This window comes from Triticum dicoccoides, chromosome 6B (genome assembly GCF_002162155.2).
Source record: "Triticum dicoccoides isolate Atlit2015 ecotype Zavitan chromosome 6B, WEW_v2.0, whole genome shotgun sequence".
Lineage (NCBI taxonomy): Eukaryota > Viridiplantae > Streptophyta > Magnoliopsida > Poales > Poaceae > Triticum > Triticum dicoccoides.
This window is the reverse complement of record NC_041391.1, coordinates 713,850,682-713,865,949: the sequence shown is the minus strand read 5'-3', so window position 1 is coordinate 713,865,949 and position 15,268 is coordinate 713,850,682. Positions and strand designations below refer to the sequence as shown.

At 44.2% G+C, this 15,268-nt stretch overlaps 1 protein-coding gene and 1 pseudogene across 1 annotated transcript in view; both read left to right on the top strand.

Moving 5' to 3' along the window:
* LOC119325348 overlaps window positions 1–747 on the top strand; it is a 4,715-nt gene extending 3,968 nt beyond the window's left edge. The window contains exon 2 of the mRNA XM_037599100.1: window positions 163–747. Within this exon, the coding sequence (XP_037454997.1) occupies window positions 163–541 (379 nt within the window). The 3' untranslated portion in view covers window positions 542–747. The remainder of the gene's footprint in view (window positions 1–162) is intronic.
* An 8,272-nt stretch (window positions 748–9,019) lies between these two features.
* Window positions 9,020–14,345, top strand: LOC119320095 (annotated as a pseudogene).
* The last annotated feature ends 923 nt before the right edge of the window (window positions 14,346–15,268 follow it).

Genomic DNA, 15,268 nt, shown 5'->3' with positions numbered 1-15,268 from the left:
AACGTCCATATATTCAGACTGGCCTTGTGTATGTGTATAAAACTATAAATAGCTCCTCAACCTGAACCTGCAAAAACAAGCCTTCTTGCGCCATTTTCTTTTCCAAGCTCTCAAAGCCCCAACCTGAATCACTCTCTGTTGTGCCGCCCTCACCACGCGCAGCTCTACAGAAAGGTCAGCCATGGACATCATCTTCACCATCTTGGCGTCCATCGCCGTGGCGTGCTCCGACAGGAAGAACCTTCCCAAGGCCCTCATCTCCGGCGGGATCTTCAAGGCTGCGGCGGCACTCTGCCTCGTCTTCTTCCAAGGGCCGGGAGGCGTGTTCCTCCACCATGGGAAGGCCCCCTACTACCTCTACTACGGCATCCTCGTCACCATTGCCATCTTTGGGCTCGTGGAGGCGTCCGTTGGATGTTGGGTTTCTGGGAGGCTGGATGACCGGCACGCCGCCGGGAAGGCGGTCCTCTGCGTGTCCATCCTTCCTCTTGTCTGTGTGGCGGCGTTCGGGGGCTTCGTCGTCCTGAGGAAGGTGAACTAGCTAGCTAGCTGAGCCAGCTGTGGCATCGGAGTACATCCTGTATATGAATGTCACATGTGTTAGCAAAGTTGGCGCAAGAATAATCAGTGCAGTGGTGTTGTGTGACATCTATCATTTGATCAACAGAGAAATTGACTTCTCTGATATCTTTTGATCGATAATTCTAAGTAGCTAGACAAGTCCATTTCTCTGAATATCAGACAATCAGTGAGAAGATCAAGAATTACACAATAGATTCAAGGACTAGAGAAAATCTTGTTAATTTATTCAGATTCTGTAGAATAGAATAGATTATGAGTCAATAATACAATCATCAGTTCTCTGGACTCGTGTAATTTCAATTTTCATTAAGCTGTTTGAAAACAGAGCAAATAACTGAGAATCAGAGGCAACCAACCAACGAGTAATGATTCTATGGCGAAAGCACTACTGAGACTGGTTTTGCAAAATACTTAACGATTTACTGGCATAGCTAATTCGCGTAATCCACACACATCTTCCTTGCACAATCGAAGGATGTCAGTATATCAGGCAATAAGATCAAAACATGAAAACCGTTCATAAGAAATAGCACAAAGCTGATTCAGACATCACAAACATCATCTTGATTCAAGAATAATAAGAGCAAAACACGAAAACCAATCACAAACCATCACAGAGTTTCGAACCCGAATGGAACCCGATCGGGTTCACTCCTAGATTCCCGAGGTAATTAAGTATCATGCACTGACCTTTGGCTTTGTCACACATGGCATTGGGACACAGCTTGTCCTTTTCGTCAATGCACCTTTTATCTATCTGTGATGCCCCACCACTTGAATCCGAACCGAACCCGAAGGATACCACGCAGGCCTATTGGCTGGACAGACAGATTATTTATAGAATGCTAAGCATACTTAGCGCTGCAACTAATTATCACTCCTCATCAGACTCAGAAATGTCCTTTCAATAGTAATATTATCAGGCTCAGAAATGTCCTTTCAATAGTAATATCATCAGACTCAGAAATGTCCTCACTGAGCCCATTTTTTTGTCTTGTACAATAGTCAATTAGTGATGAATACTCAGTTGCCTAGTTTTTGTTGTAGCTCACTCAATGTGGAAGGGAACTTAAAAATTCTGAAATTACTATTAGCAAACTGACTGTGCATTGGACGGCTGCTGTTGTTTGTATTATGCCCAAAATGCCGACAAGCAAATTCTTTGGCTTGTGTATCAGTGCCTTGTATGAGATAGTATTGAGCTTGCATAATAGCTTCTGTTGTCAGGCATGTACGGTAGAATCAAAAAACTTCACAGGTGCTTTATACAGTCCAACCCGAACAGAAGAGTTGCAAACACAAACCGAACCCGAAAGGAAACCCCGCATGGTCAATCCCCTGCTCAGCTGCTCTAATTACTCACTTTGCGCTTTAGATTAAGACATAGATGTGACGCGTTAACCTAACCCATGAATCCAACCCGAACCCGACCCGAACATCTCATTTCTTAAGTTAAATTATTTGTGGGATGCTAAGCAGGGGTGTGGGCAAATTAGACTCCAGAATGGAAAAATCCAAATCCTGTTTACCAAAGTGATAAACAGGCAGGGTCAAATGTGGTATCAGTACATTTTAGAGAACAGAGTACGGACCCTTGTTGCATTTTGGAATGCTAATATTTGACCTGCGCTTTGCTTAAAAAGACTGGCCGGCCGGTAACAGAGATGTTGGGGGCTCAAGGACTAAGTAAGCTTATGTTCTCAGCACGGCAGAGGGCGATGGCGACGGCAACTGCACCGATCGGGTTCGTTCGGTTCGGGTTGCTTCAGCTGCCAACGAAATTCTGTGGCAGCTTCCCACATCGAAGCAGGACTTGCTGACCTCGCAGATGCACTTTTCATCCTCTGTCTTTTCTCCACATCACTTGTTAGATAATAACGAGAAATAAACGAGACAAAGAGACACGGATTTTTACGTGGAAACCCTTGCGGGAGAAAACCACGGAATGCACGGCGGCGTATCATTATAATTGGGAGGAGTATTACATTACACGAGAGGACAAACCCTCTACGTGTGGAGATCTCTCTCATCTATTCTATGACTAGCTGGTACTATATAAAGGGACAAACAACTCTCTTTCTTGGTGGACACGAAACAGAGTTGTAGTCTTGCTACGTCTAGCATGGTTGGCATGCCGTAGTCCGGTAGGACTCCATCCGTAGTACAATACTTGTATGGGATTCGGAACACAATAAAAATAACATCACTGCCAATGCCCGGCCATTCGGGTTCTGCTCGATCGGGTTACCTGGGTTGCCACTGTCCATGCCGTCCTCTATAAATACACATGCCCTCAACCTTGAAGGCTGAAGCTTGTACTCTTCCATTCTGCAAGACCAAAGAAAGCTCGCTCAAGCAAAACCACCTCTCCACCATGGCCATCCTCAGTGACATTGTGACACTGATCTCCGGCGCTTTCTTGGACCGGAAGAACCTCCCGCGGGCGCTCATCTCCTGTGGCGTCCTCAAGGCCGCAGCGGCGCTCTGCCTCCTCCTGTTCAGGGCGCCCGGGGGCATCTTCCTCCACCACGGCAGGGGGCTTCTGTACCTCTACTTCGCCGTCCTCATCGTCGTGGTGGTCTTCGGGATCGTGGAGGCGTTGGTCGGCGTCTGGGTGTCCAGTGAGCCGGACGGCCGGCACGCCATCGGGAAGACGGTGCTTTGGCTGTCCATCCTCCCTCTCGTCTTCGTGGCTGCACTTGGGGGCTTCAGCATTCTGCATAGAGCGTGAACTGTGTGTGATTCCTCGTGTAATCTTAATTAGGGTGTCGTCCGATGAGCTTTGGTTATTCATTACGACGATCTACTGATTGTCTGTGAGCTTTAGTTATTTTAGTATGATATTGGTTCAGATGTGGCTTTCGATCGATGCGAAATAGTAGTAATTATGTCTTAAAGAGTAATGAAGTAGTTAATCTGGTTAATTTACCGTGCAAGTTCCTATATTTTTGCGTTCACAATGCATTTTGGTCAACTTTTGTTATTCGCTGATCAATCGAAATCATTTCCAAAAGCAGATGAACAATTTTCTTTGAGATTATAAAACCGAACCCGAAGACTTTATGCAGGCCTATCGGCTGGACAGCGACATACTAATTAATTACCCGTAGAATGCTAAGCATACTTAGCACTGCAGTCATCAATCCTTGTCAGTTTGAGAAATGTCCCCCGTAGGTAACATTTTCATGAAGGACATACTAATTATACTGTTATTTCTTTCAAACTGCACATTTTCCTTGTCTTGTACAGTAGAGAAATAGTGATGAATGCTCGGTTGCCTAATTTTTTGTGTGTAAGGAGAATTTAAACAATTCTGAAATTACTATTAGAAAACTGAACGTGCATTTGATAGCTACTGTTATTTGTGCATTAAGCCCAAAAATGCTGAGAAGCAAATCCATTGGCTTGGGTATCTTCAGTGCCTGGTGTTTTAGATAGTATGGGAACTTATAAACAACTTCACTGGTGCTTCATAAGGACCAACCTGAACAGAAAAGTGGCAAACACGAACCGAACCCGAGAGGAAACCGCGTGGTAAATCCCTGCTCTAATTGCTCATTTTGCCGTTTAGACTAAGACAGCGACGTGGCGCATTGATTTAACCCATGAATCCAACCCGAAACCGACCCGAACATCTCATTTCTTGACATAATTTATTTGTTTAGTGCTAGGCAGGGGTGTGGGAAAATTAGTTTCTAAAATGGGAAAATTCCAAAATACCGTTTATCATATGATAAACAGGGCCAACTGTGATAGGAGTACATTTTATAAAACATAATGCTGCATCTTGCAATGCAAATATTTGAACTACGTTTGCTTAACCATACTGTCAGGCCGGTAGCTAGCAGAGATGTTCAGGGGTTCGAAGACTAAGCAGCAGGTAGCAGGGCAGTGGAAGTAGTTTACTACTATTATTAGGTTCTCAGCAGGGCAGAGGGTGACGTTGATGGTGACGCGACTACACCAATCGGGTTCATTCGGTTCGGGTTGCTTCAGCTTCCAACGAAATTTTCCACAAAACGGACTGAAAACAAAGAGCATGCACGTGTCAACACACCGTTGGTAAAAAAAATCGACATAGACTCAAATCAAAATCAGTTGACTGATAAGTAGACACTCCCTTTCTTTTAAAAGGGGAGTCAACCAAAAACCTGAAAACATCAAATATTTGATGTTTCCAGAATTTTGACCATTTCTCAAACTCCTCCACATCTATGCTTTCCATACTTTACACCTTCACATATTTTCTATGTCCATTTCTCAAACTCCGGGGAGCTGATAACTGAAATGTAACATTCGGGTCAGGTTCGGAACTTCGGATTACGTGGGGCTGGGCGAAGATGGACGGCACTACAGCATCTTCCTCTCTTGGGATTGGGTGACTGCGACTATATGGTCCAGCGTTGCCAAGGAGCATTCGGGTTCGGACCGGGTTCTGCTATCAGTTTGGGAGGAAAAGAAGTCTTTAGCAAAAGATGGCTCCATTCGCATGCATTTGTGTGCCCAAGGTCACCGTCACGGAGGATTCAATAAGAGCAAAACATGAAGACCCAATAGCACAAAGAATGATTCAGGCATCACAAACATCATCATGATTCAAGAATAATAGGAGCAGAAACAGGAAAGTCATTCACAAACCATCACAGAGTTCCGAACCCGATCATGTTCGCTCCTAGATTCCATAGGTAATTAAGGGCCTGTTCGGAAATGGCCCAGCTCCTCTGAATCCTCAACTCCCGCTCCTCCACCCAAAATGCTGCTCCTAAAAAATAGCACTAAAAAAACTGTTCGGCAACAGCTTCGCTCCCGATCCAGGAGGAGAGGCAGAACTGCATAAACGAGCGACTCAGGCACGGCCGCTCCAGCCGTTTTTCACTTGGCGGTGGCAATTCTTCCGTAAATCTTATCAACTCTGTGATTTTCCAGATCTGAGATCCTGAAAACTGTAGCTCCGTGGAATTGCACTGTAGCCTGCTCCGCTCCAGATTTTCAACTCCGCAGAGTTCGGGCGTTCGGCGCCGCTCCACCGGCTCCACAAGCGGAGTTGAGGAGTGGAGGGAATCCAAACACACCCTAAGTATCATGCACTGACCTTGATGGCTTTGCCACACATGGGCTTGTCATTTTCGCCAATGCACCTTTTACTTATCTGCGATGCCCCACCACTTGAATCCGAACCGAACCCGAAGAATACTATACAGGCCTGTTGGCTGGACAGACTAATTACCTAAAGAATGCTAAGCATACTTAGCGCTGCAATCACGACTCCTCATCTGACCCAGAAATGTCCTTTCAACAGTAATATCATCATAATGTTCATTCAAACTGAACATTTTCTTTGTCTTGCACGGTAGGGAATTATTGATGGATACTCGGTTGCCTAGTTTTTTTGATACCTCACTCAGTATGTAAGGGGAAACAAAAAAGGAAAAATCTGAAACTACTTTAGGAAACTGAACGTGCATTTGACCGGCTACTGTTGTCTGTGCATTAAGCCCAAATCTGAAACTACTATTAGCTTGTGTATATCCACAGTGACTTGTTTGAGATAGTATTGAGCTTGGATAATAGCTGCTGCTGCTGACAGACATGTACGGTTGCTTCAAAAAACTTCACTGGTGCTTTAACAGACCAACCCGAATAGAGGAGTGGCGACCATGAACCGAACCCGAAAGGGAACACCGCGTGGTCAATCCCGGTCTCTGTTTTGGTAACCGCTCGAGATATTCGGTTACCGCGGTTACCGTGGTTACCGAGAATCTCGGTGCCCCTCAAGAAAAAATCTTCACTTGGGATCCAAAACCTTGATCCCGGTTCTAATTGCCCATTTTTTCCGTTTATATCAAGACAGTGACGTGACGCATTGATTTAACCCATGAATCCGATCTGAAACCGACCCAAATATCTTGTTTCTTCACTTGGTTATTTCTGGAATGCTAAGCAGGGGTGTGGGCAAATAAGTCTCTAGAATGGGGAAAATCCAAATCCTGTTTACCAGTGTGATAAACAGGCAGGGTTAAATGTGATATGCATATGCAACACAAAAATGTGGTACATTTTACATTGTTGCATTTTGGAATGCTAATATTTGGAATATGCTTGCTTAAAGAAACTGGCCGGCCGGTAACAAGGGTGCTGGGGTTCATGGACCAAGTAAGCAGCAGGTAGCAGGGCAGAGACGACTCCGCCGACCGGGTTCGGTTCGGGACTTCGGGTTGTGGAAATTCTGCGGCAGCTTCCGGCATCAAAGCAGGGGACTGATGGCTCGCTGACTAGGCGCCATCCTCTGCCTTTTCCACAGCGCTTCCAGCAGCCGTTCGTTCTCTTCGGGTTGCCACTGCTAGCTCTGGACGAGCGGCCGTTGTCTATAAATAGACAAAGAAGCTCAAGCGAAACCACAACACTTCTCCACCACCATGGCCATCCTAAGCGACATTGTGACCCTGATCTCCGGCACTTTCTCCGACCGGAAGAACCTCCCGCGGGCGCTCATCTCCTGCGGTGTCCTCAAGGCCGCGGCGGCGCTCTGCCTCGTCCTGTTCAAGGCCCCCGGGGGCATCTTCTTCCATCACGGCAAGGGGCCTCTCTACCTGTACTTCGCCGTCCTCATCGCCGTGGTGGTATTTGGAATCGTCGAGGCGCTAGTCGGCGTCTGGGTGTCCAGCGAGCTGGAGGAGAGGCATGCCATCGGGAAGACGGTCCTCTGGATGTCTATCCTCCCTTTGGTTTTCGTGGCTGCGCTCGGGGGCTTCGGCATCCTGTATAGAGTGTGAAATGTACCCCTTCCGTCTCAAAATATGTGTCGTTGATTTAGTACTAAATTAGTATAATACTGGTTTCATATGTGGCTTTTGATTGATGTGAAATAAATTTTGACTAAAAGTACTGAAGTTGTTAATCTGATTGATTTGCCGTGCATATCTCTGTTTTTTGTGCTCACATATGCGAACATTAAAGTTAGAAAGGGAATTGTTTTAAAAGAAATTAGAAAGGGAATCAGCTGTATTTTTACCAACTTTTCGGATGAATACACCATATAGTAGCACCCACATGGGCCGGACTGGCTCGCCCCAAACAAAAGCTTTTATTTTTTTATGGAATATTTATACAAGATTTAAAGTATGATTTTATTTTCCTAATTTATATTTATAAAATAAAATATTTATATAAAATTTAGTTATTTTAAAATAGAATGTTCATTTATACAAAAAAAATTCATATATGTAAAAATAAATTAAAGTAATTATCATTTTTCATGTATTATTAAGTACTTGTGCTTTAAAAAAATGTTCTTATGTTAGGCATGTATTTGAAAAATATTCATGCACTTTGAAACATATTGATGACTCTTATGGAAAGATATTCTGTATTTTAGGAGAAAAATGTCCCATGTGTTAGGAAAATAAGAATAAAGACAAGGAGAAAGCACAAAAAGTACAAAAAAAGGTTGATGAAAATAAAACTGGGGTATAGATTGGTGGAAAAAAAGACAAACATACTTCAAAAAACATGAGGGAAAACTCCGAGAGATGAACCGGCCCATGTCACAAAGTGTGTGTGTCGCATAACGTTGCACAAGGGTCCGCTATGTGACAAGTGCCTGTTTTTTTTGGCATCTACCGATTTGCTCGCACCCGTTCGATCGGAATGAGCAGCCAGACCACCTTCTTCCTCCCGCAACCATTTACTTCCCAAATTCACAATTCAACTTCTTCCTTCCCCCCACCCCCACCCCCCATTCTACCCGACCTTAACCGCATGCCTCCGCTCTCGCGCGTCACCTCGCCACCATTGTGCTTGCACCGCCTCGGCCATCCCTCTAAGCCCTTTGATCTACAAGAACTGTGACGAGCCCCACACCTGTTAACCTGATTCATCGCATCCACCTGGCAAGCCGTAGCCGACGCTCGTTAGCCCGTGATGTCCTGGTTCGGGCTCGCCGCGGCCGACGCTCGTCGATGTCACTCCTCACGTCGTCCTCACCACCAACCTTGCTGAAGTAAAAAAATTACTAAGGGCTATAAAACTTATAGTCATCCAACTTTTAGCAAACGCGAAAATAAAAGGACTATCCCAACTTTTCTTCTTCGCTGCTCAAGTGAAATCGTCTGCAAAAGAAAAGGAACATTTTTTTTATGTTCTTGAGGTTAAAAGCAAAGGAGCATTGGCAGACTGATTTTGCGGAGGACCAAGAACCTCAAATTCCCCTCCTGCAGATCCCGGCATGGAAACAGAAGTTATCCGAACCGAGCACTTCACGTCGATAGGAGAACCAAAAAAAAAAAGGAGAACCCCAGTACTAGGATATGAGATTTGATGGGCCACAGTGTGCTCGTTGAGAGGATGGCCCATGTAAGAAGCTACATTTATGATTTATATGGGACTAATCTGAACTGAACGTTTCTAAAGTCAACCACCTCCCTCCATCTGCCTCTGAACCCATCCATATCCCTGCCGTCTCTCCATCCCCCTGCCATAGCCAATAGGTCTCCTCGCACGTTGATTCGACCTGCAGCCGCTCTCGATCACCTGCTTTCGCGGTTCCGCCGGATCTGATGATGGAGGCGGTGGAAGACACCAATCTGGAAGCCGCGATCGGTTGGCTCGCAGACACCATCCTCGCGAATCTCCCAGCTGGCGGCAACCTGGAGTCCTGGATCCGCCAAGCTGGCCTCGTCAACGACGTCGAGAAGCTCAGGTCCGAGGTCGAGGAGGTGGAGATGGTGGTTTCTGCTGTGCAGGGGAGGGCGTCCGGCAACAAGCCGCTGACCCGATCTCTGGCAGCCGTCAAGGAGCTGCTCTACGACGCCGACGATGTGGTCGACGAGTTGGATGGCTACAGGCTCCAGCAGGAGCTCCAACCAGGTAATTTCAGTGATGCATCTAGATCCAAGTATCTGCTGAATTGCTTACTGCTACTATTTTTTTCTAAAAAAACATTGTGTTAATTTGGATTCCATTCCTATTTTATTTTGGATGTCTTAGATACACTGCTCGAAATGGATGAACATGGAACCCAGCAAGTTGAGAGATGTAGAGAAAATGCTGATGTGCAGAGTAGCAGCAATGGCAGGCTACGTTCCAAGGAATGGAATCACTTTGACATCACAGAGTTTGAACAAAACGGAGGTCCTGCCAGAGCAAAATGTAAGTACTGTAAAACAGAGGTTATGTGCACAACCAAAAAGGGGACATCAGTTTTGCGCAATCATCTCAAGAGCAAAGGTTGTATCAACAAACGTCATGGAGCAACTGACCCTTCTTCAAGGTACCTAAATTATTTAGTGCCTTGTACCGATACATCTGCTTAACACCGTATTAAGTATCTCACTGCCAATCCATGATCTATTTCTTATTGCAGCACTGCTGATGCTACGATTCCTACGCATGTTGCAGCTGGTAATTTGTCTAGCAGGAAAAGGATGAGAACCGATCAGGAGTCAACACACATCACCGCAGCTAACCCAAACGGTTGGAATAAGGATGCATTTTCTGAAAGGATACAAGACATCACTATTCAGCTGCAAGCCAGGCGAGAGGCTATCACAAGGCTTCTCAAGATACTTGGGTTAGACTTTGCTGGTGCAAGTTCAAGTCACTTTCAGAGTACAGTCTCAGATCCACGACGAAGAACATCAGGTCTTGTTCAAGGGAAAGTGTATGGGAGAGCTGCAGAGAAGAGATCCATCAAAAAAGCGATAGAAGAACACAAATCAACTGCCGGTGGTTCTGCCCATTGTAGGCATAGGAGGAGTTGGGAAGACAGCTCTCGCTCAGCTTGTATACAATGATCCAGCTTCGGAAAGTCAATTTGATCACAAGATATGGATTTGGGTGTCTAACAACTTTGATGAAATGAGACTCACAAGAGATATGTTAGAATGCGTCTCCCAAGAAACTTGTGATGGCCTATGCAGTTTTACCAAGCTTCAGGAGGTCTTGAAGGGTCATCTTAAATCAAAGAGGGTTCTACTTATTTTAGATGATGTCTGGGAAGTCATGGATGACTGCCAGTGGAACAAATTGTTGGCTCCTTTCAACTCTGATGATGGTGCAAATGGCAATATGATAATTCTTACAACTAGAAAACCGTCTATTGCCAAAAAGAGAGGTACAATTGGACCAATTAACTTAGATGGTATGAAAAGTGATGATTTCTGGCTATTTTTTAAGTCATGTGCATTTGGAGATGAGAATTACGAAGCTCAAGCTAGTCTAAGTGACATAGGACAGATAATAGCACAAAAGCTAAAAGGAAACCCATTAGCAGCACAAACTGTTGGGCTACTATTAAAAGATCATCTTACTATGGATCATTGGAGTAGCATTCTAATGACCGAAGATTGGAAATCCCTACAACACACTGGTGGCATCATGTCTTCTTTGAAGCTTTCCTATGATGATATGCCCTACCTTGTACAACAATGCTGCTCATATTGTTCTATATTCCCCTATGGTTATGAATTTCATGATCAGGAGCTAGTTCGTCTATGGATTTCACAGGGATTTGTGCAGCCTGATCATTCAAGTAAGAGTTTGGAGCTGATTGGGCGGTATTATCTGACCGACTTGGTGAACTTGGGCCTGTTTGAGGAGGTTGAAAGAAAAAGATCCTCTCTTGGTAGTCAAACTCAAACTTGCTATGCTATGTGTGGCCTGATGCATCATTTTGCAAGGCTAGTTTCAAGAACTGAGTGTGCTACTTTGGATGGTTTGCAATGCAATGAAGTTTTGCCAAATGTACACCACTTGTCCATAGTGACCAATTCTGTATATCAGAGGGATGATCAGACTGAGAACATACCTCGTAATGAGAAGTTTGAATTTCTCTTGCAAAATATAGTTGCATCAGTAAGAAAGTTGAGGACATTGGTGTTAATTGGGGAGTATGATCCCTTTTTCTTCAAAGCATTCCAAGATGTGTTTAAAAAATCACACAATTTGCGTCTATTACAAATGTCTGCAACATCTATTGATTTTAATTCCTTCCTGTGTAGCTTGGTAAATCCTACACGTCTTCGATATCTAAAAGTTGAAGATGGTTACACTGAGCAGAAGGCTTTGCCTCATGTTTTGAGCAAGTTTTTCCATCTTCAAGTGTTGGATGTTACTTTTTTTATGTCACTGCATACGGTTCATCTGGAGCACCGCGGAGAACGGATAACACTTCCATCTCTGGAAATGCTTCGGTTTCTTAAAAGGTTGAAGTTGTGCAACATGCAGAGAGTAAGAGAAGTATCAGTTCCATCATTGGAGGGGCTGGTTTTAAATGGAATGCCAGATTTACAGAGATGCTCATGTACTTCCGTGAGGGATATGAAGTCTACGTTAAGGGTGCTGGAGATCCAAAATTGCCCTGCACTTGAGGTGTTTGATCTGTTTCAGAAAGGTGATAACTTTGAAATTGAGCATAAGCCATGGTTGTCCAGTTTGAAGAAACTCATCATATGCGATTGTCCTCTTTTGCAAGTACAGATCCCTCTTCCGCCTTCAGCCACATTTTCTCAACTATTAATCAGCAGTGTTTCAACAATTATGACAATGGAAGGATCTTCCATGGAAAAGTTCAAAATTAGCAGAAGTAGACTTTTGTGTGAGCCTTCTGGTGAGATGATGGATCTTGATGACAAAATTTTGGCATTCCATAATCTTAAGGATATCAAATACTTGAAGATATGGTGGTGTAAAAACCTAATATCTATTTTATTCAAAGGATTAAGTCAGCTCATCTCTTTAAAGAGTTTAGAAATAGTGGGCCGCGGAGAAGTTTTCTCTCTAGATGTTGTGCCAGAGCAGATCAATGAAGACATGATGATAACTACAAATGAAGCTGCTCTCCCATCTCTTGAAAGTCTTTGTATTAAAGATTGTGGAATAACAGGGAAGTGGCTATCTCTGATGCCGCGACATTCGCCGGCCCTGAAGGAATTATATTTATATGGCTGCCCGCAGTTGAAACAGTTGAAGATAGAAGAGGAAGGAAATGTTCCATCAAAACCTATCTCAGCTTCCGAGGCTTCACCATCAGGGTATCTAGACGATGCATTGCGAAGCTCAGTTCAAGCATCATCAGGATATGCAGCTCATGCACAGCCAATCTCAGTTGTAGATGGAGTCGTACACATTTCGTTGAATCTCAAGAAGATAAGAATTAGTGGATGCCCTCATCTAATATTTGACGGGAGTAGGGAACGCTTTGCTGGATTTACCTCCCTTGAGGAGGAAGTAGAGGAAGACGGCCAAGAGAAGGGAAGATGTCTCCTCCCGCAATCACTTGAACAACTTGATTGGTCTGATTATCCCCGAGAAAGTCTACGGCCCTGGTTTGTGGGTAATCTCACCCGCCTCAAAAAATTAAAAGTAAACAGCAAAACTTTGGAATATCTAGAGTTGGATTCCTGTATGGCCTTGGAAGAATTGACAATTATGGGCTGTGAATGTCTGGAATCACTACAGCTGCATTCCTGCACAAAGCTGGAACGTTTGAAAATTTGGTACTGTAGTTTGCTCCACACACTAGAGGGCTTGCGATCCCTCGTGAAACTCAAGCATTTGGAGATACTCGGTTCCTATGCCTTAGGTTCCCTTACCACATCGGAGAGTTATGAGCCAATTGAGGGAATTTCAAGTCACAACTATGAGTTATTCCCTGCACTGGAAAGTCTCGAGATCGATGGCTTGTCTCCCCTTAACACGTCATTCTGCAAGGGCCTCACCTGCCTCCGAAGCCTAACGCTTATTTTTGATTTGGAGGATGCAATGAGACTAACATATGATCAAGAGAGAGCCCTTCTGCTCCTCGGGTCACTGCAACAACTCCAATTTGAAGATTGTTTTGGTCTCGTAGATCTTCCTCGGGGGCTGAACGGCCTCCCTTCCCTCAAGACATTGAGGATACAAAATTGTAATAGCATCTCAGGGCTTCCGAATGAGGGCCTCCCACCTTTGCTGGAAGAACTGGTAATTGACGATTGCAGTGTCGAGTTATCAGAACAATGCAGATTGCTAGCAACAAGCAAGCTAGTGGTCAAAATTGATGGGCAATATGTGGACTGATTATGGAGTATCTTTCTAAGGTATACTTCTAGCATATACCCTGTTATTTTCCAACTAAACACCAAAATCGTACAATTATTGGAGGGCTTGCCCGGGCCATCCCCGTCCTGGGTCACCTGTTATGGTACTTATATTTTATTATAAGTGGGGGAAATGCTTAACGTATTTTTCTTGTGATATGAACAGGTTTGGTTTCACTTCAGGGCCTCATCCTCAACCTCATGTGGTCATGATAATCTCAGTATTTTTTTTCTCCCCCTGTTGGGATTTCCCATTATAAGCAGCTAAAATTTTGATCTTTTGTAAGGTGCCTCCCCACCCCACCTAGGAAAAAGAAAGAATCCGTTCCCCCGCAAAAAAAAAAAGAGAAAGAATCCGTTGCCCGCTTGTCTGTCTAATGCACTTGCTCTGTTCCAGCCTTTTCCATATCACCATTCTGAATTTCTCGCTGCTTTCTGAATGAATCCATTGTCTCGCTCTCGGGAACCTCCTGTACAGCAAGTTCCAATTGGCCAAAAGACAAAACTGGATACCCCAATAACAGGCTGTACTGAGAAACCCATGAGTGTAACTGTATAAGTAAATTATTGTACAATGATGTTGTATTTTCAAGAACTGATACAGATTTGATTCATCACTTCCTATTTTTTGTGTTGTCCGGGGTGGATACCACAGCATATGAAAATGCTTGAGTTTTGGAATCTTTTCCCAGATTTTTCCGACCCAGTGTTTCTTTATTAACGGGCATACAGCAACAGAAAATGCATGTTTCTAACACTGTTTGTCCTGAAAATTTAACACTCTGTTCATGGGTGATCTATGCTTGATTTTTTGGAAAGCTTTTGAAAGCGATTCTGAGCACCTTGAAATGTTTGGAGTTCAATAGAATGTTTGGGGTGTACAATCACAACAGATGGACTTTTCTAGCTCTGTCCACACTGTAGGTGCTATCCTTGGGTGTTTTTTCTTTTTCAAGAATTGTTTCAGTTTTTTTTAGAGTCGTGCGGTGTGTAGAAGTACGGCAACTTGCTCTGTTCTCCTTAGAAATCATGATCAGTCCACACAGGGCAATATTCTTTATTAACTGGAAATTCCTTCAGAAAAAATTCAAAAATCGAGCACTCTGTACTTTTGCAGCCCGGCGGTGTTTCGACGGTGTGCAGCAAACAGGGTATTCATCTTTCCAGCTCTGTTTGTGCTGAAGTTTTAACAGTGCTTTACCGAAAAAGGCTTTTGTCCCGCTTTATATTATAAAGCCAACCGCACAATAAGCATCCAACACAATCCGACACACCACAAACACACACACACGGAGGTCCATAGGAGCCAAAATAGTACACCAAAGGGTCAAAGCTGAGGGCACAGCACAACAAGCCCTAAAACCAAAAAGAACGCACGCCACAATCCACAAACCAACATTAACAGTGCTTTCACTGGAATGTTAGTTGCTGTCGGGATTTTTCTTGGATTATTTTGAGCATTTTGATATATTTTTCTCAAGTCCGGCTGTCTGTTCGAGGTGTACAACAATACACAGTTGATGCAATTGTTGGGTTACCATTATTCTGTGCCACTTGGCAGTTTACCTAACAAAGCATGTTTTTCGATAGTCCTTTGAGAAGTCCCCCCC